Source organism: Herpailurus yagouaroundi, unplaced genomic scaffold, assembly GCF_014898765.1.
Source record: "Herpailurus yagouaroundi ecotype Mexico unplaced genomic scaffold, PumYag 199, whole genome shotgun sequence".
Lineage (NCBI taxonomy): Eukaryota > Metazoa > Chordata > Mammalia > Carnivora > Felidae > Herpailurus > Herpailurus yagouaroundi.
The window spans coordinates 12,916,846-12,942,545 of NW_024412430.1; the positions used below are offsets into that span (position 1 = coordinate 12,916,846).

Genomic DNA, 25,700 nt, shown 5'->3' on the forward strand with positions numbered 1-25,700 from the left:
GCACTGGGTGTTGTATGGAAACCAATTTGACAATAAATTTCATATTAAAAAAAAGAATAAGTGTTTTTTGCATTACCCGCTCCTCTTGGTTTTCCAGAAGCCGTGTGTGGAATATTTCAGTTTTTCGAAGGGAAAAAGCACTTAAATAAATTAAACTTTTGTGGTTAGAATAAATGAAGAAAGCCTGGGTGTGGCCCGTGAGCCTCCAAACTGTTAGGCAGCAGTATGCACACCACTTGTGATCCGAGCTCTGCCGTGATTTTGGAGGAGGTGGTATTTATCTGCATGCTCTTGTGGGATAGCCAGGCAGGAGTGTCACAGCAGTGCGGTCAGGGGTCACGTTTTTGGGGATAGCTTCTGAAGCACTGGTTTGCAATCTTCCAAGTAGACCAGTGAGTTTCGATCTGTGAGTGCATCAGAGCCTTCTGAGGACTTTGTTAAACTCGGGACTGCTGGGCCCACCCACCCCTCAGAGTTTCTGTCTCAGTGGGTGTGGTGGGGTCCAAGAGGGTGCGCTTTTGCAAGTTCCCGAGGGGGCTGATGCTGCCCATTCAGGGGCCACACTGCGAACTCCACTGGATGAGACACCTGTCAACTGACGGATGCTTATTTCGACCTCGGGAAATTTCCACGTATCAGTGGCATGCACGTAGAGGCTGGGGCTCATAAACCTGTTTTGAACATGGACCAAGAGTTTTGATGTGAACTTTAAAATACAATTTGAGGTTTACAAAATACAGGGTGTGGCAGTTCCACAGGTCCCTAGAGCTTTTTAAAATGTCACTTTTCAAGAGTGCTTAAACATTTTAGGATTGTAAAATCCTTAGGCACCTACTCTTAGAAAGCTCAAAGAGTTTTTGTTATTTAAATACTGGTAGGAAATGAAACTTTTCCAGTGTGTTTCTTAATTTATTCTTCAAGGTCAATATAATCTGAAAGAGGAAGTAAAATACCGGGTAAGTGGGAAAGTGATGGCCTCAGTAGCTGATTGATTATACTCAGCTGTAGCAAAACCAGTCTTTGCTCTGACCTGACCTAGAGGCTCCCTGTGCAGTTTGTTGAAGCCATCCTCTTGTTACCTTGAGAATTATTACTGACATCATATTGCTGGATAAAACGGAGGCCTGATAAAAGGTCCTGAGTAGGGGTGTGATTCCGAAATTCACGAACCTGTGTCCTAATCTGAGAATCCTGGTGTCCTTGGGTTTCTTCCTCTTCTTCTTCTTCTTGTTTTTAATTTATTTGAGAGCGAGAGAGTGCAAACAGGTGAGAGGGGCAAAGAGAGAGAGAGATTGAGAGAGAGAGAGAGAGAGAGAGGGAGAGAATCGTAAGCAGCCTCCATGCCCAGTGTGGAGCCTGACACCAGGCTCGATCCCACAACCCTGGGATCATGCCCTGAGGGGAAATCAGGAGTCAGGTGTTCAACTGACTGGAGCCACCCAGCTGCCTCCCTTGGCCTTCTATTTAATTCTTTACCTACTAATGTATATTTTTTTTAATTGAGGACCTTGCTTTTGAAGGGCAGGTCCGAAGGGGTATCTGTTTTTTCCCGCTGCAAGGACAGAGATAAGCATCGGAAATGCCTTCCTCAATGTCTGTGAGATTACACGTGGATGTCCCACCAATGCTTGTGACTGAGTGGTGAAGCCCGTGTCATTCATTCCTTCCCTGATTTAGACACCCGTAGAATTCGTCATTTTCACAAAATTTGTATTGCTTAAGTAATGAGGAAAACAGTGAAGAGACCACATTAAACACAAAAGAATTCGCCACTGGAAACCACCTCTTATGCGCGAAATTGGTGTTTAAAATAAGAAAAAGCTGGGGAGTTCAAGAGGAGAGGACGGCAGGTGCCTTCTCCACATGCGGTGTGGAGTAATGGAACTGGAGTGAATGTCTCATCTCATTAGCTGGGAAGAGGAGAGAAGGAAGGAAAGAAATAGAATGAAATAGTGGCTTGACAACGTTGGGAGGGCACTAAGGTGGATGGATTAGGTATCCTTTCAGAGAGAGGACACTTTAGCACTGACTTGAAGGTGGGGCTGTGAAAATCCCTTCCACAGCTTGCCGCCTGCATATCTTACCTTTTCCTTCCATATTCGGCCAGTGGACACATGGAGCACCTGCTCTGGGCCACGTGTTGACTCTGCGGGGAATTTCCATCGACCAGCTTCTCCCCACCTATGCATGCTCAACCCTTGTCTGTGGGTTAAAAATGAAATGACGCTTTCTTGCTCCGGGGAGCTTCTGTTTCTTCCTCACATTTATTTTGAGGCCTGGCTACTTGGAAAACCGGGACTCGTCGATCTGTTCGGGCACATAATTGACCACCTCGTGTCCCGCGGTGTGCTAGGTTCGGGGATGCACCAGTGAGCCCGGAGCCCTGGTGCCTGCTTTTGCTCCTTCTACATTCTGGCGAAGAGAAGGCTCTTGTGCCCAGCTGGTCTGTTTCCTCATTGCTTACTCGTTCCTCCCTCTTCTGCAAAACCCACAAGGCCCTGAAGCCCTCTGTTGGTTTTTTTCTAGAACTGATTTGCTTGATCTCTTGGCAGCAGTTGACAAGGCATGCTGGCCCCTCCAGGAGCCACATCAACTTTGGCCTGTGTGATACTGTGTTCTCTCCTTGGTTCTCCCCAGCGCCATTCCTGGCTCCCTTTTCTTCTCCCAGAACTCGCTCTTTGGTAACAACTCCCTCCCCCTCTCCCTGGAGGCTGGTAGAACCCCCCCCCCCCCAGGGCTCCCAGGGCTCCTCCAGCCTCTCCTCTGCCGAGTGCACTTGCCAGTTCCCACCTTCGCTCATCGCCTATAAGTGCCTCCAGCTTGTGGATGCGACAGAACTCATCGCCTCCCTCTCCTACCATACCAGACTCCCCACTCTCCCCCAGGTCGGCCAAGTGCCTCCTCCGGCATTCTCCTTCCCTTCCAGATGGAAGTCCAGCCAGCCCCTCCACTTCTGCTGAGTCCTGCCCCCTTGCCCATAGCTCAGGCCCCTCGCTGCTTTCACAGACTTGAGGTCTCTCTTCCCTTCGCTTGTCCTAAGCTTGCCATCAGGTCACTCACTCTGGAACTCAGTGCTGACCCTCTGCTCCTGGCCCAGAAATCGTCACATGCTGCAGGGTCTGGAAGGTTGGCTGGAGGCTTCCCCACCCCTTGCTCCAGCTCTGCCTCTCATTCCCTTTCGGGCACCCAGTTCTTCAGCTTCGCTGCGCTGCCCTGTCCAGCTCTCGCTCGCACTTCCTCCTCCTGATTTCCCACTCCCATGCCTTTGTCCTCCTTGTCCTTTTCTCAACACTTTCTTTATTTTTCACCTTTCTCTGTTCCTCCCTTAAACTTCAGCTTGGATGCAGTTTCTTTTCCTGAAGGTCTCTGTGGTCCTTTCTAGGCTCCAAGTCCTCTCTCCAGCTTTTGGATTTCCATAAAAGTCTATGGCTATTCCTGTGTGATAATCCTTGTTGGTATTTCTAATCTCATCACATGTCTCACCCCAGACTGTAGAATCCCCGGGCAGCGGCATCCTGACACCGTGCAGCCATCTCCGGCTCCTGGACCACCTCTTAGAACATGGTGTGATGGATGTCCATGGGAGAGAGGATTTAGGAGTCTGCTTGTTTACGAATCGACACAATTTAAAATCTAGACATGGGGTTGACAAAACTACAGCCTTTAGGCTGCTTCGGCCCACTGCTTGGCTTTGTGAATAAAGTTTTGTTGTAACATGACCACTCAGCAGTCTGGGCATTCTGCAGTTGAATGGCCTGAAATCGTTACTAACCTTTTACAGAAGAAGTTTGTCTACCCCTGGTCTATACCATTGTCCAGACTTGTGAAGAGTCCGGTATCAGGTGTGGGAGGAAATTAAAGAAATAATGTGTGCTTAAACTCTTAGCCTTTTGCTTTGGCTCTTTGATATATCTATGTGGCTACCATAGTTTGAGCATTGGGATTTTATTACTTTGTTGAAAGTGAAGTACAATTCATTTTGTTGTAAAAATGATGCCGACGGCCAAGTTAACTAGATTTGATCTCCAGTTTCCTAACATTGGGGTAGAATTGTCTGGGTCGAAGTTAGGCCTGCCCAGGCTTTATGTCACTAAAATGTTTTTGGTATTCTCAGTGAAAATAAGTCATCTGCAGGGGTCTGCCAGCTGTGTCCCCAGTTTTGCCAACCTTAGAGACGTGTCCCTTATTTTGGCTGGGGGAGGAAGCAGCGTGTTCCAGAGCCTTGCTCTGTAGCTTTGCAGATGAGGAAGGCCGTACGTTGCCAGGGTTGAGAGGTAGAGTTTTGTGCACCCCCATGTGAATACCGTGTGGTCTTTTCCTTTCCAGAGGGACGCATGGTCATCCAGGATATTCCTGCCGTCACCAGCAGAGGGCACATGGAGAACACACCTGATCTGGTTTCTGACTCCACCTACTACAGCAGCTTTTACCAGCCTTCTCTGTTCCCTTACTACAACAATCTGTACAACTACCCGCAGTACTCCATGGCCTTGGCCGCGGATTCCTCTTCCGGGGACATGGGAAACCCCCTCGGGGGGTCCCCTGTGAAGAACAGCCTGCGGAGTCTCCCGGCACCCTACGTGCCCAGTCAGCCGGGAAACCAGTGGCAGGTAAGACGTGGCCCAGAGTGACTGGATCTGTCAAGAACACACACACGCACACACAACGACTAGCTCAGCACACGTGTGCATGTTATGCCAGAGGTGTTAAAAAAAAAAAAAGTTCCCTCTCCCAGGTCGGCTGCGGGAATTGTAACGTGTAAAGGGATCACACTTGTGTGTGTTTGCAGTTCTCTCATTTTGCACTATCATTTTGCACAAATACCCAGTTGGCAGGAGGCAGATTCACGAGGGGCTCACTGTGTGAGGTCTCACCTCCTCCTGTAGCCTCGTCCCCACTTTCTTTGAGCAGCTTAGAAAATGCTGGGTGCGGCCTTCTGGGTGGCTGTAATCTTAGTGATGAATTTGCACCCTGGAAGGGACGAGTGGTATCACCTGTGTGCTCACGTGGACGCAAGGTAAGAAAAGGAATTAGGTCCCTGTCGTTCTGGGCCAAATTGGGTGCTTTTTTTTAGCTGGGAATGAAGGTCATCTTTCATATGCTTAAGTGTGCGATCAAGAGCTTGTAGATTAACACGGGGGTAAAACAAAGCATTTTGCATTGTCAGGGAAGGAGTGTTTTTCTAGAGCTGTTCTGCTTCCTCAGCTGTAACCGTTTCCTCGGATTTCAAGGCACTGAAAACGTCCACGAGCTGGGTTACCGTGCCGCGGGGAGTGTGGCCGCATGAGAGCCAGCACTCCCCACCTGCAAGCCTCCGGCAGCCATAGATGTTACAATTCAGGGAGAACGGTTCTTATTTGGGGTACATTTACCTCGCAGGCTTTCTCAACTGGGCTTTGATTCCAACACAATGGGACATACATATCTGGGAGTTCGGGGCAAAACTTCGACCTTCTTATGCCCATTTTTTAAAAATGTAAGCTGAAATTTTCCTCTGAGCGATTCTATCCCGTTCTGTATTTTTTAGGTGTGAGGAAGTAGTTAATTTTCAAGCTCCCCCGCTTTTTGGATTCTCTCACTCCCCTTAGGGATCAGACTTCTTCAGCCTATTAATACATCCACCCTAGTCCCCTGGGATACACATTTTTGTAAGTTTGCCACACATTTTATTTTCAGAACCATGCCTGTTAAAAAGAGGGCTTCACAGGGGCGCCTGGGTGGCTCAGTCGGTTGAGCCTCTGACTTCAGCTCAGATCATGATCCCACAGTTCATGAGTTCAAGCCCTGTGTCAGGCTCGAACTGACAGCTTAGAGCCTGGAACCTGCTTTGAATTCTATGTCTGCCCCTCCCCTGCTCATGTTCTCTCTCTCTCAAAAATAAATAAGCTTTAAAAAAAAAAAAAAAAAGAGGGCTTCACGCATATGGGTGTGAGAACTCGGAGGTAATGTGAGTGTAAAGGAATGCAATCACTTATAGATCTTCAACCTGGACCCCTGCAGGCCTTTCAAAGTGCCAACTGGATTTAATTCTTGGGGGCAGGTTTTGGGCTGATTTCCATCAGAAGCTCTCCTCTCTGAAAGGAAGAAGTATCATCTTGTAGTTCTGAAAACACCAGCGTATCCTGTAGATTCCCACAAGGCAGGGACTACCGCTGGAGCGTCCTGATTTTCTGGCCACTTCTAGGCTTTAAGGATAAAAGTAGGACAGCTCTGTGAACCTGTTGGCCTATGAGAAAAAGGATGAGGGGGGGAAAAAAAAACTTAACTGTTTCCTGAGAGAAAGGCAGGCAACTCTTGGTGAGCTTTCCGGTAAAGTCAGACGTCTACTTGTCAGAATCCTTGAGCTGGCCTGTAAGATGGCAGACCAGCATCACTGCCTGGTCTTGGAGGGATGTCTCAGGTGCTGTGTGTAAGGAGAGAGAGAGTTTCCGGAGGGCAGGCTCCCACACCTGGAGGAAAAATCGTGGCCAGACTTTCTTAGTCCTGGGGGACAGGCAGTTTTGATGCTGTTCATGCTGTCTCTAGCACTGCCACTTATGGAGAGAGGTAGAGACGCCCGCCGAGGCATCATTTAACATATAGTTTGTCTTCCTGGAAGGCTGAGCGTAAGACCTTTTATTTCCAGTCGCTGTTGGTAATATATTCTCATGGAACAAATTATTTTGCAGAAATAGGTCCTTCTCTGCTACTGTGGTTGATGCCCCTTCCTCTTAGTTAGTAATGGCACCAGTCATGACAGCCAGCATTTGCTGAACGGTGAGTCTTCCTCCAAGGCCCAGGAGGCAGATCGTGTTGCCTGCTTTTTACAGGTGAGGACACTGAGACCCAGAGGGCTGACTTGTCCATGGTCACACAGCCACCACACAAGAGAGCTGGAGTTTGAATGTGGGTCTGTCTGGTTCCACGGTGTTTCTCAGCAGCGTTTGGTTATCACTGGGTCGGGCCACGGAAACTGCCATCAATATAAATACCAAGGTCCTCTCTAGTTCTTCAGGGCTTAGAATTCCTACCTAAGCGCTTTGCTTTACATTGAGGGTCTTCTTGGAATCGTCTTCCGGTTTTCTTTCCTCCCTTGTGGAGGTTGGAAATATGCAGAAACTTCTGGAACAGTGCTGACGTGTGGTTACTTCGGATGGCCGAGAATGGGGCCTCTGAAGCTTTCCTGAAATATGCCGTCTCGGCAATAGCATTTAAAGTATGCTGGGGGCGCCTGGGTGGCGCAGTCGGTTAAGCGTCCGACTTCAGCCAGGTCACGATCTCGTGGTCCGGGAGTTCGAGCCCCGCGTCGGGCTCTGGGCTGATGGCTCGGAGCCTGGAGCCTGCTTCCGATTCTGTGTCTCCCTCTCTCTCTGCCCCTCCCCCGTTCATGCTCTGTCTCTCTCTGTCCCAAAAATAAATAAACTTTGAAAAAAAAAAATAAAATAAAATATGCTGAATTCCCTGCTATCTGAAAGTTGCTTTTGGAATCTGCCTGCAAATCTCCTGTGAATGTGCTTCTCGGGAAAGCATATCTAGACACACCTGCAGTGTTCGTGTAACCTGGAAAATGATCCTAACAGTTGAGATGAGGGGCTTGACCGCGTGGCGTCTCCATCCCTCCTCAGTCTGACGCTGTGTGAGTCTATGGATTAACCTCGTAACCAGATACAAACACAAGCTGGACTTACAGCCCTGTTGTTATTCCCACAAAAATTAGTTCTCTTGGAAATAAACTCCTAAGTGCAAGACCCAGCGTAGGCATATAAGCCATCACTTTGCAGAATGGCAGGTGACCATCAGTCTCGTGGCGCTCAGAGCTGCAGTGGGTCTTAGGAAGCTCCAGTTCACCCCATCCTGGTGCAGGGAGAACGGAGGCCTGAAGCTGAAGGGGTTTACTCCGCACCCACAGATAGTTGATGGCAGAGCCTGGACTAGAAACCAGGTCTGTTGGTTTAGGAGAACACTGGAAGATCCATATTCACTTCTGACTTGGCATTTAAATGTTTGTGAAGCCTGGGGCAAAACACAAAATTGTCTCTGCGTCTCTCCGTTTTGGTCTGTAAAGTGGGCATGGTACCACCTTCAGAGAATGGTTGCCTGCATACGTCTGGCAGTGTAACAGCTGGAGTGAGGTGATTAGTGCCTGTAGACGTTTCTGGGCACACCAGCAAGTGCTATGCCCGTGTTGACTGCGGTTATTTCTTTTCACCAATCATCATTTTTTAGATCTATCTAATTTTCAGCCTTCTGCTGCTATGTATTGTAGTTAGCGATCTCAGATCCCCTTTGTTGACAAGATAGGGTATATGCAGGGCGCATTTTAGTATTAAAAGACTGTGACATGTGAGTATGGACCAAGTATGAATGTACGTGGAATAATTTTTTCAGGGTTGGGGAAAAACGTGTTCTGCTCAGCAGATGGAAAACCAGAAGCACAGACAGAAATCATAATGGTGCAACACATGTTTATGATGTGTGTGTTATGAAGTATTAGTTAAATGGGGAAAGCCTACACATAATACTTACAACTAGTAAGCGCTATCGCTCTTAATAAGGAACAAAACGGCTCACTTTTTTTTTAAACATTTTTTTTTAACGTTTATTTTTGTGAGAGACAGAGTATGAGTGGGGGAAGGGCAGAGAGAGAGAAGGAGACACAGAATCCGAAGCAGGCTTCAGGCTCCGAGCTGTCAGCACAGAGCCTGACACAGGACTCAAGCTCATGGACCGTGAGATCATGACCTGAGCTGAAGTCAGAGCCTTAACCTATTGAGCCACCCAGGCACCCCTAGAGGGCTCACTTTTTAACCACGTTGTTAGGGCAGAAGCGTGGGGAACAGCCATCTGGGCCCCAGCCCCGCTGTTTTGGGAGGGTGCTTTGGTTCTGCTCTTGTGCTCCCTCCTGCTGGAAGCTTCCGGGGGGAGGACGGCATGGGGGTGCCCCCTTGATTGTGACCCTGCTTTTCATCTCCTTTGTGGAAGGTGTGCCAGACTGTGCTAGTCCCTCCTGACTGCCTCCTCCCTTGGTCTGACCCTGGCACATCTCCTCCAGAGACTGTCTTGACTTCCTTCCTCACTCCTCACTGGATCAAGTCCCCGTTCTGTTAGTTCTCCCCCTCCCCTTACTGCGGGGTATATCCATGTGTGGGGGGTAGGGGTGGGGGAACAGCGGGAATGTTCTTCAACCAAGAGCTCCTTTCTGATTCCTAGAAAAACTGATGGAAGTGGAGATAATCCTAATTTTTTAAAGCTAATAGGGAGGGTATTGAATTATTTGCTGAAAAGTAGCCATTGAGTTTATTGTAAAGGTGAGACTTCCGGTAAGTGTCCCTATACAATCAAGCCACAGATAATTACAGAGCACCTACTAAGTGCGAAATCTATTAAAGGAAATAGAACAGCGTGCTGGGTCCGCATCCCAGAAGCTCAGGACTCCTTCATGTTAATGCCCTGCATGCGGAGAACTGCTTTAATCGCTTTTGGTCTGCCTCCAGCCTCTGGAGATTTGTGGCCTAATCATAGATTCCTGTCCTGTTGTGAAACAGGAATAACATTTGTGACACTGGAACAGACTCACGATGAATGGCTGGTTCCACTGACCAGCAGCTCAATTTCACTTCTGCATTTAATTGCCTGCAAAAGCTGTTTATTGCCTTGTGCACTCCTCCACGGCAACATTATCTCTTAAATAAACATGTTGTACCAGGTTGACAAGGGAGAGGTGCATATCAAGGGAGCAGAAATAAATACGGGAGGACTCGAAGCTGTACCTGGAATCTCCTTTCAGCCCCTCTGGCTGGCAACCTCTCGATCGCCTTTCAGAAGCTGGTGCCTCCAGATGTGTAGACTCCCGTGCTGCTCACAGTTCGGGGGTGGTCAAAATGACAACATAGGTGATTTCGTTCCTTCTGGTGGTGATTTTGGGCTCAGTCTGAGATGTCTTGTTTTAGGGTTGCCCACTTATGATTACGCACCTAGTGGGATGCATTTGTTTTTTAAATAAACACTCATGGGCATTCTGCTATGTGTTAGGGACTACCACTGAACCAGCAGACAAAAATGGGAAAAGCAGGTCTTGGGGGAAGGCTGCTGTTACCACCTGGAAAATGAGGCAGAAAGTTGGGGATCACCTCCGTAACCCTGGGTTTGAAACTGAGCTCCAGGCAGGAAGGAAACCAGATTCTGGGATCTGGGCTTGGAGTACAGAGAAGGCGCCCCTTGTGAGCGTTCCTGGGATGGCGCTCTAGTACCTTTGATTGGCTGGGGCCAAAGCATCAGGCAGGGTCTTAACAAAAGCCCCTGCCAGTTCAAGCCACTATATAATATTCTCTGTCCCACAGCGAGCAGCCTGATGGGGCCCCTGTTTCCACACTACTTCCTCTTTTCATTAGCGTTGCTCAGCATGAGAACGACCTGTTAGCCAAAAGGTTGAGAGGAAGTGACTTCTGGAGCGTGTGCTGTGTGGGGGACAGCAGCCCTGGAGGGTCCTGGAGGGGCTGCAGGTGGCTCAGACCTGGCTCTTGTTCCCAGGGAGACAATTATAAGTCATAGTCATTATTTTAAGATATTCCTAAATTTAAAAAACATATCAGAGAGAAGGCAGTAGAATGCAAAATCCATTTCAATTTTTTTTTTCAACGTTTATTTATTTTTGGGACAGAGAGAGACAGAGCATGAACGGGGGAGGGGCAGAGAGAGAGGGAGACACAGAATCAGAAACAGGCTCCAGGCTCCGAGCCATCAGCCCAGAGCCTGACGCGGTGCTCGAACTCCCGGACCGTGAGATCGTGACCTGGCTGAAGTCGGACGCTCAACCGACTGTGCCACCCAGGCGCCCCTCAGTTTTTTTTTTTTTTAAGTGTATTTATTTATTTATTTTGAGAGAGAGAGGGAAGGAGGGGCAAAGAGAGAGGAAGAGAGAGAATCCCAAGCATGCTCCGTGCTGTCAGCACAGAGCCTGACTCAGGACTCAAACTCCCGAACCGTGAGACCATGACCTTAACTGAAATCAAGAGTGTGACGCTTAACCGATTGAGCCACCCAGGCACCACCAATTCGGTTTTTAAGATGAAGCAGACTTCAGATAAGTTTCTGGGTTTGCCTCGACCACCAAGCTGTACTGTCAGGGACCCCAGGATGATGCGCATCAGGGCACCTCAGATTCCTGGATAGTTGTGAGCTGCGAAAGTTGAAGTGATTGAGGAACACAGCTGGTTATAGGAGAGCCAGACCCCAGCTGGGCTGTCTGCCTTTGCTCACGTGCTCTCTGTACAGAGCCTTGTGATCAAGGCTGTCTGCTCCAAACTGTCATCCAAACGTGCCAGCAGGTTAATCTCGCCTAGGCTTCCCTGTTGCGAGCAAGCTGGTTATTGGCCGCTGTCTGTTGGTGGATGGACACGAACTGCCTTTTTTCTCTGGAAAGAAAAATTGACAAAGTTTGCAAGCAGACACAAGAGAGTCTATAAGAACAAATATAGTTTAAAATATTTAAAATAATTTCTTACCTTAGGAAAAGGTAATTAAAATAGATACGGTAAATGGCCTTGGCCTGTAAACGCTAACACCCTTTATTAGGTTTCTTAAAGGGGAATCAGAAAGATGTAAGTTTATGTTGACTGAACGTGTTAATGGGTTCAGGGCGCCTGGGTGGCTCAGTCTGTTAAGTCATCCCACTCTTGATTTCAGCTCAGGTTGTGATCTCACGGATTGTGAGATCGAGCCTTGTGTCGGGCTCTGACCTGACAGCATGGAGTCTGCTTGGGATTCTCTGTCTCCCTCTCTCTGCCCCTCCCCCACACATGTGCATGTTTTCTCCCGGGCATGCGTGCATCCTGTCTCAAAATAAGAATAAATAAGTTAAATTAAAACTTAGAAAGTATTACAGGTTCCATTGCTATGATGGGGTATACCTATTATGTATCTGGCCACTTTTGTGATCTCTATAATTCTAATAATTTTCTAGTTGCTTATTTTGGGGTATCTGGGTCAGATACAGGAGAATATTGGTACAGCCGTTTTCCCCTGTATACCTCCAGTTCTGGTACATGTCGTTGGCGTGATACTCAGTTTGGATACTAGCCGTGGATGTTGGTGTCCTCTTGTTCCTCATTTTACTGGGAATGTGTCCAGCGGTTCACTGTCATCTGTGCAGGATGTTACCTGTGCTGGTTTTACAGAGGAATGAGGAAAATAAGGACAAGTGAGGTTTTTTTTTTTTAATTTTTTTTTAATGTTTATTATTTTGAGAGCGAGAGAGAAGGAGAGACAGAGCATGAGCGGGAAAGGGGGCCAGCGAGAGAGGGAGACACAGAATCCAAAGCAGACTCAGAGTTCTGAGCTCTTAGCATAGAGCCTGACGGGGGCTCGCACCCACGGACTATGAGATCATGACCTGAGCCAAAGTCGGATTCTTACCAACTGAGCCATACAGGTGCCCCAGGCCAAGTGAGTTTTTCTTAAAGCTCAGCTATTCAATTTAAAAAATTGCTCTTAGGGACACCTGACTGGCTCAGTCAGAAGAGCATGCGACTCTTGATTGCAGGGTTGTGAGTTCAAGTCCCATATTGGGTGTAGGGCTTACTTTAAAAAAATTGTTTTTATTGCGACTGCTCTTCTAACATTTTGTAAAAATAAAATCCTATTAGGCGGCAGGATTTCTTTTTGTGCAAATGCCCTCACTCAGCAGCACCGTCCCTACCCCTCCCCGTCTCTTTCCCTTTTACATCATGCCAGTCTCTGCAGTCCAGACACAGTCTGGAAACGTCTGTCACTGTGTCACCATGACAACAGCAAAGTTCCCTGGGTCTTCATCTGCTTCGTTTAGCGATTGTGTCGACTTAACGCTCAGCTTGACTCTTTACAGGGAGAGTGCTTTGGTCTTTTTCTTCCTTTTTACAGCAGTCCTGTGAATGCCCAGCATTCTGTGGGACCCCTTCCCATGCACCCCAAGTAGGCCCTGCTGTCTGTCCAGTGGAGTGAGGACTCCATTGGGTCGGAGGGCCGGTCTTGGAGAATCTTCTGTTTCAGAAAACATACAAGTCACTACGTACCTCAGAAAGTTTGAATTTTATTTGTTAATGTTTATTTTTGAGAAGGAGGGGGAGGGGCAGAGAGAAAGGGAGACACAGAACATGAAGCAGCCTCCAGGCTCCGAGCTGTCAGCACAGAGCCCAACACAGGGCTCGAACTCATGAACTATAAAATCATGACCTGAGCCGAAGTCGGAGGCTTAACTGACTGAGCCACCCAGGCGCCCCGCACCTCGGAAAGTTTCAAGCCAGTGAAAGGAAGGTGTGCGGCTTCTCCAGGTTTGGAGCCCGCATGGCCTCTACTATGAACTTTCCCTTAAGTGGCCTGTCACACCTTGGCCGTATTTATAACTTTCTCCTGTGCAGCACACCTCTTCCTGAGATTCTTCTCTTTCAAGGAGAAATAATGACTCCAGTGCTCCTGGCCTTTACAACACGCCCCTAATCCTGAGGGGAGCAAGCTTCTGTTGGCCACCAGCTCTGAGGGCACCACCAGCTGGGGGGGGGGGGGTTCCTGAGACTCCCCAGAGCTCTGCAACCTGGATGAGTGCAGTCCTGTCTCCCGGCCTCTAAACCGCCACCTTGCTCACACGCACTTTCACAAAGGAGCTGCTGTTTGGTCTCATTTTAGACGATTACAAGTGATGGTTCTGACGACCGTCAGCTGGTGTCAATTACATCCTTACTCAAAGAATTGGTTTTGTTTGACAGATGATGAAAGTTTGATGGCTTGCTTGCTTGCTTGCTTTGGATCCCTCCGCGAGGGCATTCATTTGCAGGAATTGGGGCCACAGTGACAGTACTGCTGGGTGACCCTGGGTCTGGAACAGAGCTGAGGGAGGTGGTGGGCATTCTAGATGCTGAAGCCAGACAGATGGCGAGAGGTAAGCTGAGGAATCTCTCCTAACTGCAGCAGGGCACGGGCCAGGCCCTTTGGAGCATTTGGGTTGAAAACGTGTGATTGGCAGAAGAAAGCAGAATTGGGCTCTGGAAACCTGGGCCCCGAGGCAGACGGCTCTGACTCTGAGAATATCTTGGGCTGGGGTTGGTCCCGAACATCCTGATGGGTTGTTTCTCAGCCTGGCTGGAGCGGTCCAGTGGCATCCAGACAATCCAGCTGGAGTGTCATCTTGGGTTTTAGGAGCCCTGGGGTACAACGTTTCCATTATAAGTTCAGTCTGGTCCGGACTGAGTTGGAGAACTTTGCAATGGACTGGCATAACCCGGGGACTACTCCCTATTCAATCGGAGGCAGACAGAAATACATGATCAGTCTGTTGGGAGATTGTTACACAACCTGATCTCTGACACAGTGGCATCAAGTTAGTAAATAATACATCATTTGGGGATTCTGTAATCTGCTTGAAAACCAGATAATTAGATCACAGTTTTTGAAAGCTTTCAGATTTGATTTGGTTGGGCCAGTGGCCAAAATCTTATCTGTTGATGTTTTCCCTGGTAGCTTTGATTTTTTTTTTTTTTCCCCGAAGCAGATGTGAATGTGAGACAGATTTTGTACATGGCCGGTTAAGTGTCCCTCATTAATTGAATAAAGCCCAAAATCAGGGGAATGCATAACAGAGGCTGGTTTGCCCTATTTTTAAAAAAAGTATATTAGGAATATGGCAGTAGAAGGGTCAAAAGACTAAGGTTATGAAAACTCTCGAGGGCACCTGGCTGGCCGCTCAGTTGGTAAAGCATGGCGACTTTGGATCTCGGGGTCATGAACCCCACGTTGGGTGTAGAGATTACCTAAAAATAAAGTCTTAAAAAAATTACCATCGAGAAATCTCTATCATGTTACAGAGCATGTAGAAGAAATGCATTCACTCATTCGTTACAATTCATGCATTGAATACTAGCTCCGCCCCCGGAGCTGTGTACTGTGCTAGACTCCCTCACCCCCCAGGTCCTAGCACGCAGGGGACTAGGATACACGCAATTCTCTGATGGCTGCTGTGATGGAGTCTGGAGGAGTCTGGGGAGGGCTGTGATGTGGTCCCCGGGCAGTGGTGTGCTGGGGGCAGGGTGGGGTGAGGCCAGGATTTCATCACTGCTGTTGTTCGGAATTGCCATCGGATAGTGACAGTTCAGAGCAGATTGACTTAGTGAGTTTCATCGCGTGCGGACCCCTTTGTGGGGCTTGAACTCACAACCCTGTGATCAAGACCTGAGCTGAGATGAAGAGTCGGATGTTTAACTGACTGAGCCGCCCCGGCACCCTAGAGTTTCATTACTTTTTAAACATTCTCTGCAGAGAGGAGACCCCCTCACTGCCTGCACTCGGGACAGGCTGCTCCCCGTGCTCTGTGGACATCACCCTGGCCATCCACACCCTCCGGGAAGGCGGGTTCACAGGAAGATTGAGAAACAGGGCAAAAGGGATGACCTCCTTGTTTTGTTTCTCACACCTTTTCATCACCTTCCTTCTCACAAGCGTTATCTTGGGCAGTTAGTAGTTCTTATCAGCCAATCCCGGGAGAATGAAGGGAAGACACATAATCTCCTGTCTTGAGTAATGGTCTAAACTCTAAAAACCTGAAGGAACATTCTTTGTTCTCTGTTTCTCTCACTCTGTATGTAACAGTGGCTATGTAGGAAACAGGTAGATTTTCAACTTTTTAAGGTTTGAAAAGTAGAAAAAATTGAGAGAATGGAGTTTTCTTTTGAATACCGAGCAAAAGTTTTATGTACTTACGATACTTAAGTATGTCATCCAGGGGTGTGTCTGTCTCCCTCTTTGTGACCACATCCCTGGCATACCTGTGAAAGGGCTCAGGGTTACTTGGTAGCGTCTCAAAAGTGGGGTCCTTGAGTGTGACCACCACTATCCCACCGATGCTCCCACAGAGGGATGCCCCCTTGGGGGAAGGGAGGGTGTAGGCGTGACAGGACAGATGTCACAGGGACAGCTTTCATATCTTTTGTCCCGCTTAACCCTTAATATAGCCTGCAGGGATCGCTCCCGCTTTTGTGGATGAGGAAGCTGACATTCCGGGAGACAAGTCACTTGCTGGTGTCACCCAGCTGCTAAGCGGGGGAAAGCGGGTTGAGTTTGAACTGGGGTTTACCTGACTATAGAGGCACGTCCGCTCCCATTGTATCTCTGCCTTCCTAGCGGGCAATATGCATTTCTTGGTTTCCCTTGCAAGAAGCCTTGAGAACTGTTCAATGTTTTCTTACGTCTTATGATAGGTCTCATGAGACCTCGTTAGTTAATAGCGTGTCTTAAATAGTATTTTCAGAGTCTTGACATTAGAGAAAGCGGACACTCCTGTGTCTTCACAGTATTAACCAAATCAAAATGACTAAACATCTGGTCCTTAAGCATGGTTTTATGGCTCCGCATCCTGTCCTATCCTGCCACCCCTCCCCCACCTTCTGTGTGCTTTAGGGAAACAGATTTTTGGTCCTTCTTGTGTCATTTTGGTTACTTAGAGGTGGGCTCTCCATCATACTTCCGGAGGGGCTGTTCTGTGCCACTAACCCCCCGTGAGTTGGGTATGCCCCTCAACTGTCACCAGCCTGCGTTTGAATTTCTAATACCACCTCCGGCGGAGTATGTGAGTATATGTGTGTGCTTACACGTAGCAGGTGGCCCCAGACGGTCTCCCCTTGCCCTCCAAGCCGTCTATCATGTTCAGCACTCATAAGATACCCTTCACACTGCTGATTTATGCTAAAAGTATCCTAATGTTTCTGACAGCTCATGTGTGACATGAATAGAATCCATATTTCCTAGAGCAGCTAATCCAAGTGGCTTATTTCCCGATACTGCTGATAGGGCTATATCTCTTGGTGTCACCGCCGTTGAGATTCTGATGGTAACATATTGTTTGTGGGTCACCAGTTTTGTCTAAAACAGTAGGTTGGAACACAGTAGCAAAGGTTAATTAAGTTTGTCCATCAAATGGGAACAGATATGGACGCTTCTAATGCTTCCGTCCTAAAATCGAAGTTCCTGAATGTGTGGTTATAGGCATGTTTTCTTATTTTCAGACTCCCTCCTCAAAAAAGTTTATTTGATCTTGGAGCAGTGAAAACAGGAAGAATGGGTAAAAGCCAAAGGCAGTGAGTGAGTGGATCTTCATAATCAGCAGACATCTTAATTTAAAGTGGGAAAAGCAAGAGAGGTTTAGTGTAGAAGCTTCCAGGGCGGATTTGCTTTGTTTGGATCCTGCTTCTCTGTTTAATCCCTTTATGAGTGGAAACGAGTTACTTGATCCCTCTGAGCAGTTAGTTCTTATGCTAATGATTATTTTACTTCGAGGACTCAGGAGAAAACAGGACAGGTCTCTGTGGTATCTCTCAATAAATTTACTTTCTTCCTCTGAAAGTCCGTTAGTTCTGTGGTCAAGAAGCAACATTTTCTCAAGAAAGTTACTTGAAGAATGTCACTATCACAGGCCCCCAGTTCTTTTCTTAAGAGGTGGTGTTAACGCTTGCAGAGACTTGACATGTTAGAGAAAACGGAGAGTCCTCTTTCTGGCTAGTTTTCAGCCCCGAAATAAAAATACAGACCTTTTCCTGCCCTTTTCCACCAGCTACTTTACTGAAGCCGTATTTTCTATCAGCTTTTACGTAAATGATGCATTTCTGTCTGGCTCTGTAGGACTTCACTTGGAAAGTCAGGGTTTGTGTTTTAGATTTGTGAATCAAAGCGTATGTAAGTGTTGACTCAGGAACTAGATAATCCTGCATAGATGTGTAGTTTGGGAAAATGAGGGAAGCACTGGGCTCGTCGTGGCCAGAGACTGTCTGCAAACAGACCTCTCCTCTCTGTTTCCTGAGCCCCCTTAAATGCATCTGAATTTTTCCAGGCTGTAGGAAAAGGAACCATTTCTTAAATTGGGCTTTTTCTGATACGTACGTATTTTTTTTTTAATGCTTATTTATTTTTGAGACACAGCGCGAGCAGGGGAAGAGCAGGGAGAGAGACACACATAGAACCTGAAGCAGGCTCCAGGCTCTGAGCTGTCAGCACAGAGCAGGACGTGGGGCTCAAACTTGGAAGCTGTGAGACCATGACCTGAGCCAAAGTCGGACACTTAACCAACTGAGCCCCCCCAGGCGCCCCATGTACCTAGTTTTGAAAGTCCTTGCTTCCTTTCACCAGATTTGTATACCAATCAACGCCTTTCAAGCATTTTAGGTGGAGACCCACAGTAAGAAATGTTTTACGTTGGGATCCAGTATTTGTTTACACAGACACGTAAACACAAAATGAAACTTTTCGTACAGCATCTCTTATTCATACTGTGCACACTGAATTGCCAGATTTCTGTTCTACTCTGTTTCATTCCATTCATTTCTATACTGTTATTTTTTAAAAATGCTGCTTGCAACCTGCTGAATTATTTGGGGTCCCACAGATGGTCAGAGTGCTGCATTTTGGAAAATACTCTCCAAGGAGTAAACTTTGTTCTGTCAGCACCCAGACGCAGATGGTGAAAACAAGCAATTGAAAAAAATAAAATAAAATGAAAAGAAAACAAGCAGTTGAATAACACAAGTTTAAAAAATTTAATTTTTTTTTCTGTCTTAATTGTTTTGTATAATCAGGACAAGCATAATGGACCACTGATAAACGTACTTGTGATCCTAATATCCTGTCAGGTGTCCACCCCTTAAAGTTTCTACAAGAGTGGTGTGAATCTTCCGTGCCCTCGCCAGGACCTCCTGGGAGTTGGGAGAAGCTTGCTTTCTCTTCTTGTGATCAGTTTTGGTTCTGTGTTTCCAAACACAGAAGACTTGCTTCCCTGGTGCATCTTATGGCTGTTGCTCATGTGTCTGAAATCTGTCTGGTGTTAATCCAGACATTGAGCCCTGCTCCTTCCGTTCTTTTTGAGAAAGCCCACTTACACAAGCTTCGTTGGCTTCTGCCTGTGTCACGGACCTTCTGGAGCTGTGGGAATCGTGGGGTTCACAGCTTCAAGCATCTCAGATGTATCCTTTCTTAACCCACCTGTCCGCTCTGCCATACTGCATGGTCATCCTATTCTGTCTTCTCTCCTTCCTCTTCTCTGAGGAATGAACATTCCTTCCATTTTTGGAGGAACAGCTCTAGTTTCGTCAGCCTCTTTGGTGCTGACCCTCAAACTCCGCCCATTCCCCCTCAGTTTACCGGAGGGGTCCATCCAGGCTTGGCAGGAATCTCTTACAGAGGCCTGAGTGTGCTCAAGGCCAATCTCCACCTGCTGTCCCCTTGTCTTCCTCCTGCTGGGGAGGGGTGAAGGGCATTCCGAATGAGCCCTGAGGAGAGAAGGCAAGGTGGATTCAGTGGAGGAAGTTAAGGAAGGCAGGCGAGAGAAGACAAAGCCCTAGAGGACAGGAGAGACCAGGAGGGACGAGGGGAGGATGGGCTGTAGCCGGAGGGAGTCCGCCGTGTCATGAGTCCGTCAGCATTTGCCATGTTAACGTTTCAGTAATCTCGGAAATGGGTGCGTAAGAGCGATCACTTTCAGCCCGTATGTTAAGAATAATTCTTGCCACCTGTGATGCGTGGCATGGCAGAGGATGGATGAATGAGGTGCATTTTAGGAAGTGAACGGGCACTTGCCCTTTGGGTCAAGCACCCGTGCAGGTAAGGTCTGTGAACGAGGAGGGCTCACAGTGTGCCATCACGTGAGCCTGGAAACAGCCATCCCTTCTGGATGGTTTGAAAAGAAGCTTATACTAAAACTGGAGAGGGGCACCTGGGTGGCTCAGTGAGTTAAGCGTCTGACTTGGGCTCAGGTCATGAACTCACAGTTCGTGGGTTCGAGCCCCGCGTCGGGCTCTGTGCTGACAGCTCAGAGCCTGGAGCCTGTTTCGGATTCTGGGTCTTCCTCTCTCTCTCTCTGTCCCTCCCCTGCTCACGCTCTGTCTCTCTCTCTCTCTTTCTCAAAAATAAGTTAACATTAAACAAAATTTTTTAAAAATAATAAAGAAATCCTTTAATGAGGGCGAAAGTCACCCCCCAGCTTTCACTCTTAGCGTCACCAGGAGACCTGCAGTTCCACAGTGTGTGAAGAACCCTGACCTTTTTCATAAAAACATTTCTGTTCGTAAAACCAGAGGTCCATCCCACATGTGGCTTCTGCAGCTTAAAAGGCTGCAAGCCACACGTCACTGCCAAGGGCATCTTCTCATTATTGGCTTAAATATCGGAGCTTGCGCTTAGGAATGTGATCCCGTACGGTTCTCGAGAAGTCTGTTCGCTTTCGTGGCCAGCTCTGCTTTGCTGCTGAGCCACGCTCCGTGAACAGCTAGACGGCAGTTTGGTCTTCACGAACCTCTTCCAGCCGTTGCCTGGATGGAGTGTTCGGCTCGGGGTAAGACCAGACTCTTCCTGGCTGGCGCGCTCGCGGACAACCGGCCCATGCTGTTGAGGAATTTTTTTTTTTTTTTACAGGAAGTAGGGTCTAATATTTGTACGTTTTGTTGGGATTTTATTGTTACTATAAAAAAGGGGTGACTAAGGTATATAAAAAGGAAACCTGTGGTTCAGATTTACTGCGCTGCGTGTCCTCCACGGTTTAATAAAATAAAACCCAAAGCTCTTAGGTTTTCCTCCGGGGTTAATACTAGCATCATGCACGTTCCCCGCCAGCCCAGCTCCTATCTGTAGGTCACACTCTGGTTCAGAGACTTGGGGTGGGTAATAAGATTATAAAACATGCCTCTTGCTGGCCGGCTAGCACATGCTAATAATCATGGGAGTTGTAATTCACCGGAATACTGGGGTTTTAGGTTTTCCTTGGTTTGCGTGTTTAATTTAAAGGAATAAAAAATAAAACCTTGAGAAGAAACAAGGTAGCACTGCATGAAGCGGAAAAAATTATATCCTTTAAGCAGAACTGAACGCTTCCTCTCGTTTGTGTGCAACTTGTACAACTTCTATCCCTCGGTAGAACTTTGCTGTTTCAGCTGGAGGTGTGGGGGAGGGCAGGGAGGGCGGGGACTAGGCTAGTCTAAAGCGGGTTTTCTCACCCTTGGCCCTCCGTGAAATGTGGGGCTGGATAATTCTTGTGCGGGGCTGGCCTGTGTATCGCAGCACCCCGTCTCTCCTCACCAGATGCCACAGCACACCCTTCTCCTCGCCACCCCCCCAACTGTGACTCACAAGTGTCTCCCCACTTTGCCAGGTGTCCCCTGGAGGACAGATTGCCCCCAGTTGAGTATTACCGGCTTAGAGTAAAGCAGGTTTCCCCAACACTTCCTTCTTTACCCATTTGTGTAATCCGAAAGCAGCCAAGGTTGTGGTGGTTTTTTGTTTGTTTGTTTTTGAGTTAGAAGGGAACTAGAGTTTTAATTTATTTTTAGGTTTATGTATTTTGAGAGAGAGAGTACGTGAGTGAGGGAGGGGGAGAGAGAGAGACCCAAGCAGGCCCTGCACTCTCAGCGCAGAGCCCAGCACGGGGCTAGAACCCATGAACCATGAGATCATGACCTGAGCCCAAATCCAGAGTCTGACACTTAACCAGCTGAGCCATCTAGGTGCCCGGGATATACAGTTTTAAATCTCATTCTGCCACTCCTTTTTCTGGACAAATCACAATTCGATTTTAGCTTCAGGTTTCAGAGGGTAACAAGTGGACTTAGAAATACTACAGTTGACGCTTGAACCGCACTGGGGGTTTGCACTGCATGAGTCCACTTATGCGCGACTTTGTTGTGAGAAACACAATACTGTCCTGTAAATGTGTTTTCTTTTCCTTGTGTTTTACTTTTTTTTTTAATTTTTTTGTGTGTTTATTTATTTTTGAGAGAGAGAGAGCATGAGTGGGGCAGGGGTAGAGAGAGAGGGAGACGCAGAATCTGAAGCAGGCTCCAGGCTCCAAGCTGTCAGAGCAGAGCCCCATGTGGGGCTTGAACTCACGGACCACGAGATCATGACCTGAGCCGAAGTCAGACGCCCAACCAACTGAGCCACCCAGGCGCCCCTCCTTGTGTTTTCTTAATAGCATTTTCTTTCTCCTAGCTTTCTTCATTCTAAGAATACAGTTTATGTGTATTAATTTGCTATTTATGTTATGGGTAGGACTTCCAGTCAACAGTAGGCTATTTAGTAGTTAAATTTGGGGAGAGTAAGAAGTTATATGTGGATTTTCAACTGCACAGGGAGTTGGCACTCCTGACCCGCTGTCCTGTTCAAGAGCCAGCTGTACATACAAGTCTACAGCCTTATGTCCAGAGATCACATGGATGGTTATTTGTGGGTTATTCTTCATGTTGGATGTGGCTGAAGCGATAAATGGCTTCAGAAAATTCACATTTTAATAACCTCAAATGGAGTCTGACCCTTTGTATCTCTTTTCCTCACAGTCTTTTATAGCTCAGTGATCTTGGGATTCATTAGGAAAATCGAATGTTTGAGATCAAATCAGTCCTTTTCTATTTCCAAATAATCCTTGTTATCAAGTGCTTTCTAAAAACAGAAGAGGCATTAAAGGAAAACAGATGTGCATGGGTTTGAAATGTGTTTATCTTTCGGTAAGCTCTTTTTGAAAGAGGAAAAACACTCTACAGTTTATTTGAATTTCTTTTCAAATAATTTGCAACTTGAAATTGGCAGCAGTTGACCTATCTATCAGACTTAACCTTTTGCCTTTTTTACTTAATACTGGAGATGTTGGGGTTTCACACTTCTTGGGGCGTAGGAAATATGTCAGTACATCTAGGACACGGCTTCTCAATCTTGGTGTTACATTAGAATTACCTGGGGAGCTTTGAAATAGCCCAAGGCCAGGCCACCTCCCAGATCACTGAAATCAGACACTCTAGGGGTGGAGCCCAGGCATCAGTGCTAGGTGATCTCCTCCCTCTCCTCCAGTGGGAGTGAAGGTTGTGACCCAGGCGTGCCTTTTTATGAATAAAGTTTTATTGGAACATAGCCACGTTCATTCATTTACCAGTTGTCTAGGGACCATGCGGTTTGCAAAGCCTAAAATATTTCCTGTTTGGCCATTTACCAAAAAAAAAAAAAAAAAAAAAGGCATGCTGATCCCTGCTGTAGACTCACAGTGAACATTTTTCAAACGTTTTGAAAAGAGGCTTTATACAAATTCCCAGTAGAAGAAAAAAAAAATCCAGCATTTTGCAGAGCCAGCAGGTTCAAGTACTGTCAGTTTACTTGTACACTGGGAAAATTGAAAAGCATTTTTCTTGCAGATGTTGTCACACTGGGAGGAGATGTCACCAGCTCCGTGCCTGGAGTGGGTGGTGAGGAGGCTTCGTTGTATGATGGCGCTTTGTGCTCTAAAGCTGACCCCTGGCTTCCCATTCAGTGTTCATTACTTAGACTGTGTAATTGACTTGAGGGAAGTGTGTAGAGGCAGAAACGGCTATTTGAGGGTTTGAAGATTGTTTGAGGTTGTTACCACCACTGCAGCGATTCTAGATGGCGGCAGACCCCCGAAAAGATTCCTTTCACGCCGAGGAATCTCACGTTTAAAAAGAAAAACAGTGAAAAGTTAAAGTGCTCTTTACTTCGTTTCCATCCTCCCTCAGCTCAAGCGGAAAGTTGATGGTTGTAAACCGTGTTGGTTGCTGGCCTCTTACGGGTGTGAAGTAGGAGAATGTACCATTTGCTCCAGTCCCTGGTCACCAAAGTGAGAGTTTTGAGCCAGCAGAATCAGCATCTCCTGGGACTGTGCCAGACTGAGGCCCCGCCCCATATTTACTGAATCAGGATCCACTTAGCCTCAGGCCATTTGCATGCCCAGTAAGAGAGCCCTGGGATGCACTGGTTTAACTGATAACTGGGTGCTGTGCAGTTAGGTGACTGCTGATTGTCACCACCCTCCTAAATGATTTCATGGCCCCTTAATTGCTCTCCTGATGTGGGCTGCTCATTAAGGGCAGCCAATTTTTCCCCTTTGCTTATTTCCAAGTATGGCTTGCTTGCCCTCTTAGTAAGGACTTAGGTGAAGGTAGAAGATGAAAATCGGGTGACTGAGCTAGGAGAGATACTGTTTCATATGCTTCAGGGAAACAAACTGGAAAGAGAAAAGGGAACTTCCCAGAAAACTTCAGTTGAAAGAAATTCATCAACCAGAATAGAGTCTTCTGGGCTTCTCCAAGAAGTAATGTGCCCATCAGAGCATTCATTTGTGCTGGGGGGGGGGGGGGCACTTGGGAGGGGCGAAAGTGAGTCCCTTGAGCTTCTCAAATCAGCAGACGGAAGGTTATGAACTCTGGCCTTTCCGTGTCAAACATTCAAAGTACATGTAGGCCTGTAGTAATTGGAAAACTGTCCAAAAGTTAACATTCATAGATAATCTTGAGGAACCCTGCCAGCCTCTGTCATGTTAGTATGATTTATTTGATTGAAAGACATGATTTTGAAATTACTCTTTAATCCTTGGACAATATTGATTTTCCTGAACGTTACCTTAAATTGACTTTTAAATAAAGTTAATGTCACCTAAATTTAATTTTTTTGTTTATTGTGGAGATAGCGTGTGAGCAGGGGAGCGGCAGGGAGCAAGGGAGACAGAGGATCTGAAGCAGGCTCTGTGCTGACAGAGAGAGAGCTGATGCGGGGCTTGAACTCCTAGGCCGTGAGGTCATGACCTGAGCTGAAGTCGAAAACTTAACTGACTTGAGCCACCCAGGTGCCCCTAAGTTTAATTTTTTTTTTTTTCAACGTTTATTTATTTTTGGGACAGAGAGAGACAGAGCATGAACGGGGGAGGGGCAGAGAGAGAGGAAGACACAGAATCGGAAACAGGCTCCAGGCTCCGAGCCATCAGCCCAGAGCCCGACGCGGGGCTCGAACTCCCGGACCGCGAGATCGTGACCTGGCTGAAGTCGGACGCTTAACCGACTGCGCCACCCAGGCGCCCCCTAAGTTTAATTTTTTAAATGCAGTATAAATCATTGAAGTCTAGCTGTTCTTGCTGGGGAGATAACGATCACATGTGTAAAGCTCAGTGTCTGTTCCAGGGGCCATGCGGGAAACAGAACAGGTCTCCATGTTTGTGGAAATGGCCAGGAAGTGCTGAGAAAGCAGAAGGGGGGCCCCTTTTAAGTCTTTGAGTGAGAGGTCAAAAAGCTTAGTTAAAAGCTGCCTCACTGTCCCAAAGACAGAGTCCGGTTGCCATAAAGACACAGGACTGCTGAGGCTGGCTGCCACCGCTGCTGGAGGGGACGGCACGTGCCTGCCTTCTGCCCTCCATGTCTCACTGCATGTCCGGTTTGCAGAATCCGCATCACCTCCAGAACCCTGGTGACAGGAGGGTCTGGGAAGCGGAGATCCCACACTTGGGTTTCTTGCTGCAGGAAGAGCATGGAACAGGGTGGGAACAGACGTTGAGGACAGTATCCAGCACATCACCATCGTGATGACAACAGCTTACCCTTACACATGCTTTGTGTGTTGTCTTTTTTTTTTTTAATTTTTTTTTTCTTTCAACGTTTTTTATTTTATTTTTGGGACAGAGAGAGACAGAGCATGAACGGGGGAGGGGCAGAAAGAGAGGGAGACACAGAATCGGAAACAGGCTCCAGGCTCTGAGCCATCAGCCCAGAGCCCGACGCGGGGCTCGAACTCACGGACCGCGAGATCGTGACCTGGCTGAAGTCGGACGCTTAACCGACTGCGCCACCCAGGCGCCCCTGTGTGTTGTCTTTTAAAAAATACTCTCTTAAAAAATATTTTTATTTATTTTTGAGGGAGAGAGAGAGACAGTGTGCGAGCAGGGGAGGGGC

At 47.4% G+C, this 25,700-nt stretch overlaps 1 protein-coding gene across 2 annotated transcripts in view; it reads left to right on the forward strand.

Moving 5' to 3' along the window:
- Positions 1–25,700, forward strand: part of DMRT1 (doublesex and mab-3 related transcription factor 1) — a 114,060-nt gene that overhangs the window by 42,077 nt on the left and 46,283 nt on the right. For both annotated transcript variants that reach the window (XM_040449431.1, XM_040449432.1), the window contains exon 3: positions 4,327–4,610. In XM_040449431.1, coding sequence (XP_040305365.1) covers positions 4,327–4,610 — 284 coding nt within the window. The remainder of the gene's footprint in view (positions 1–4,326; positions 4,611–25,700) is intronic.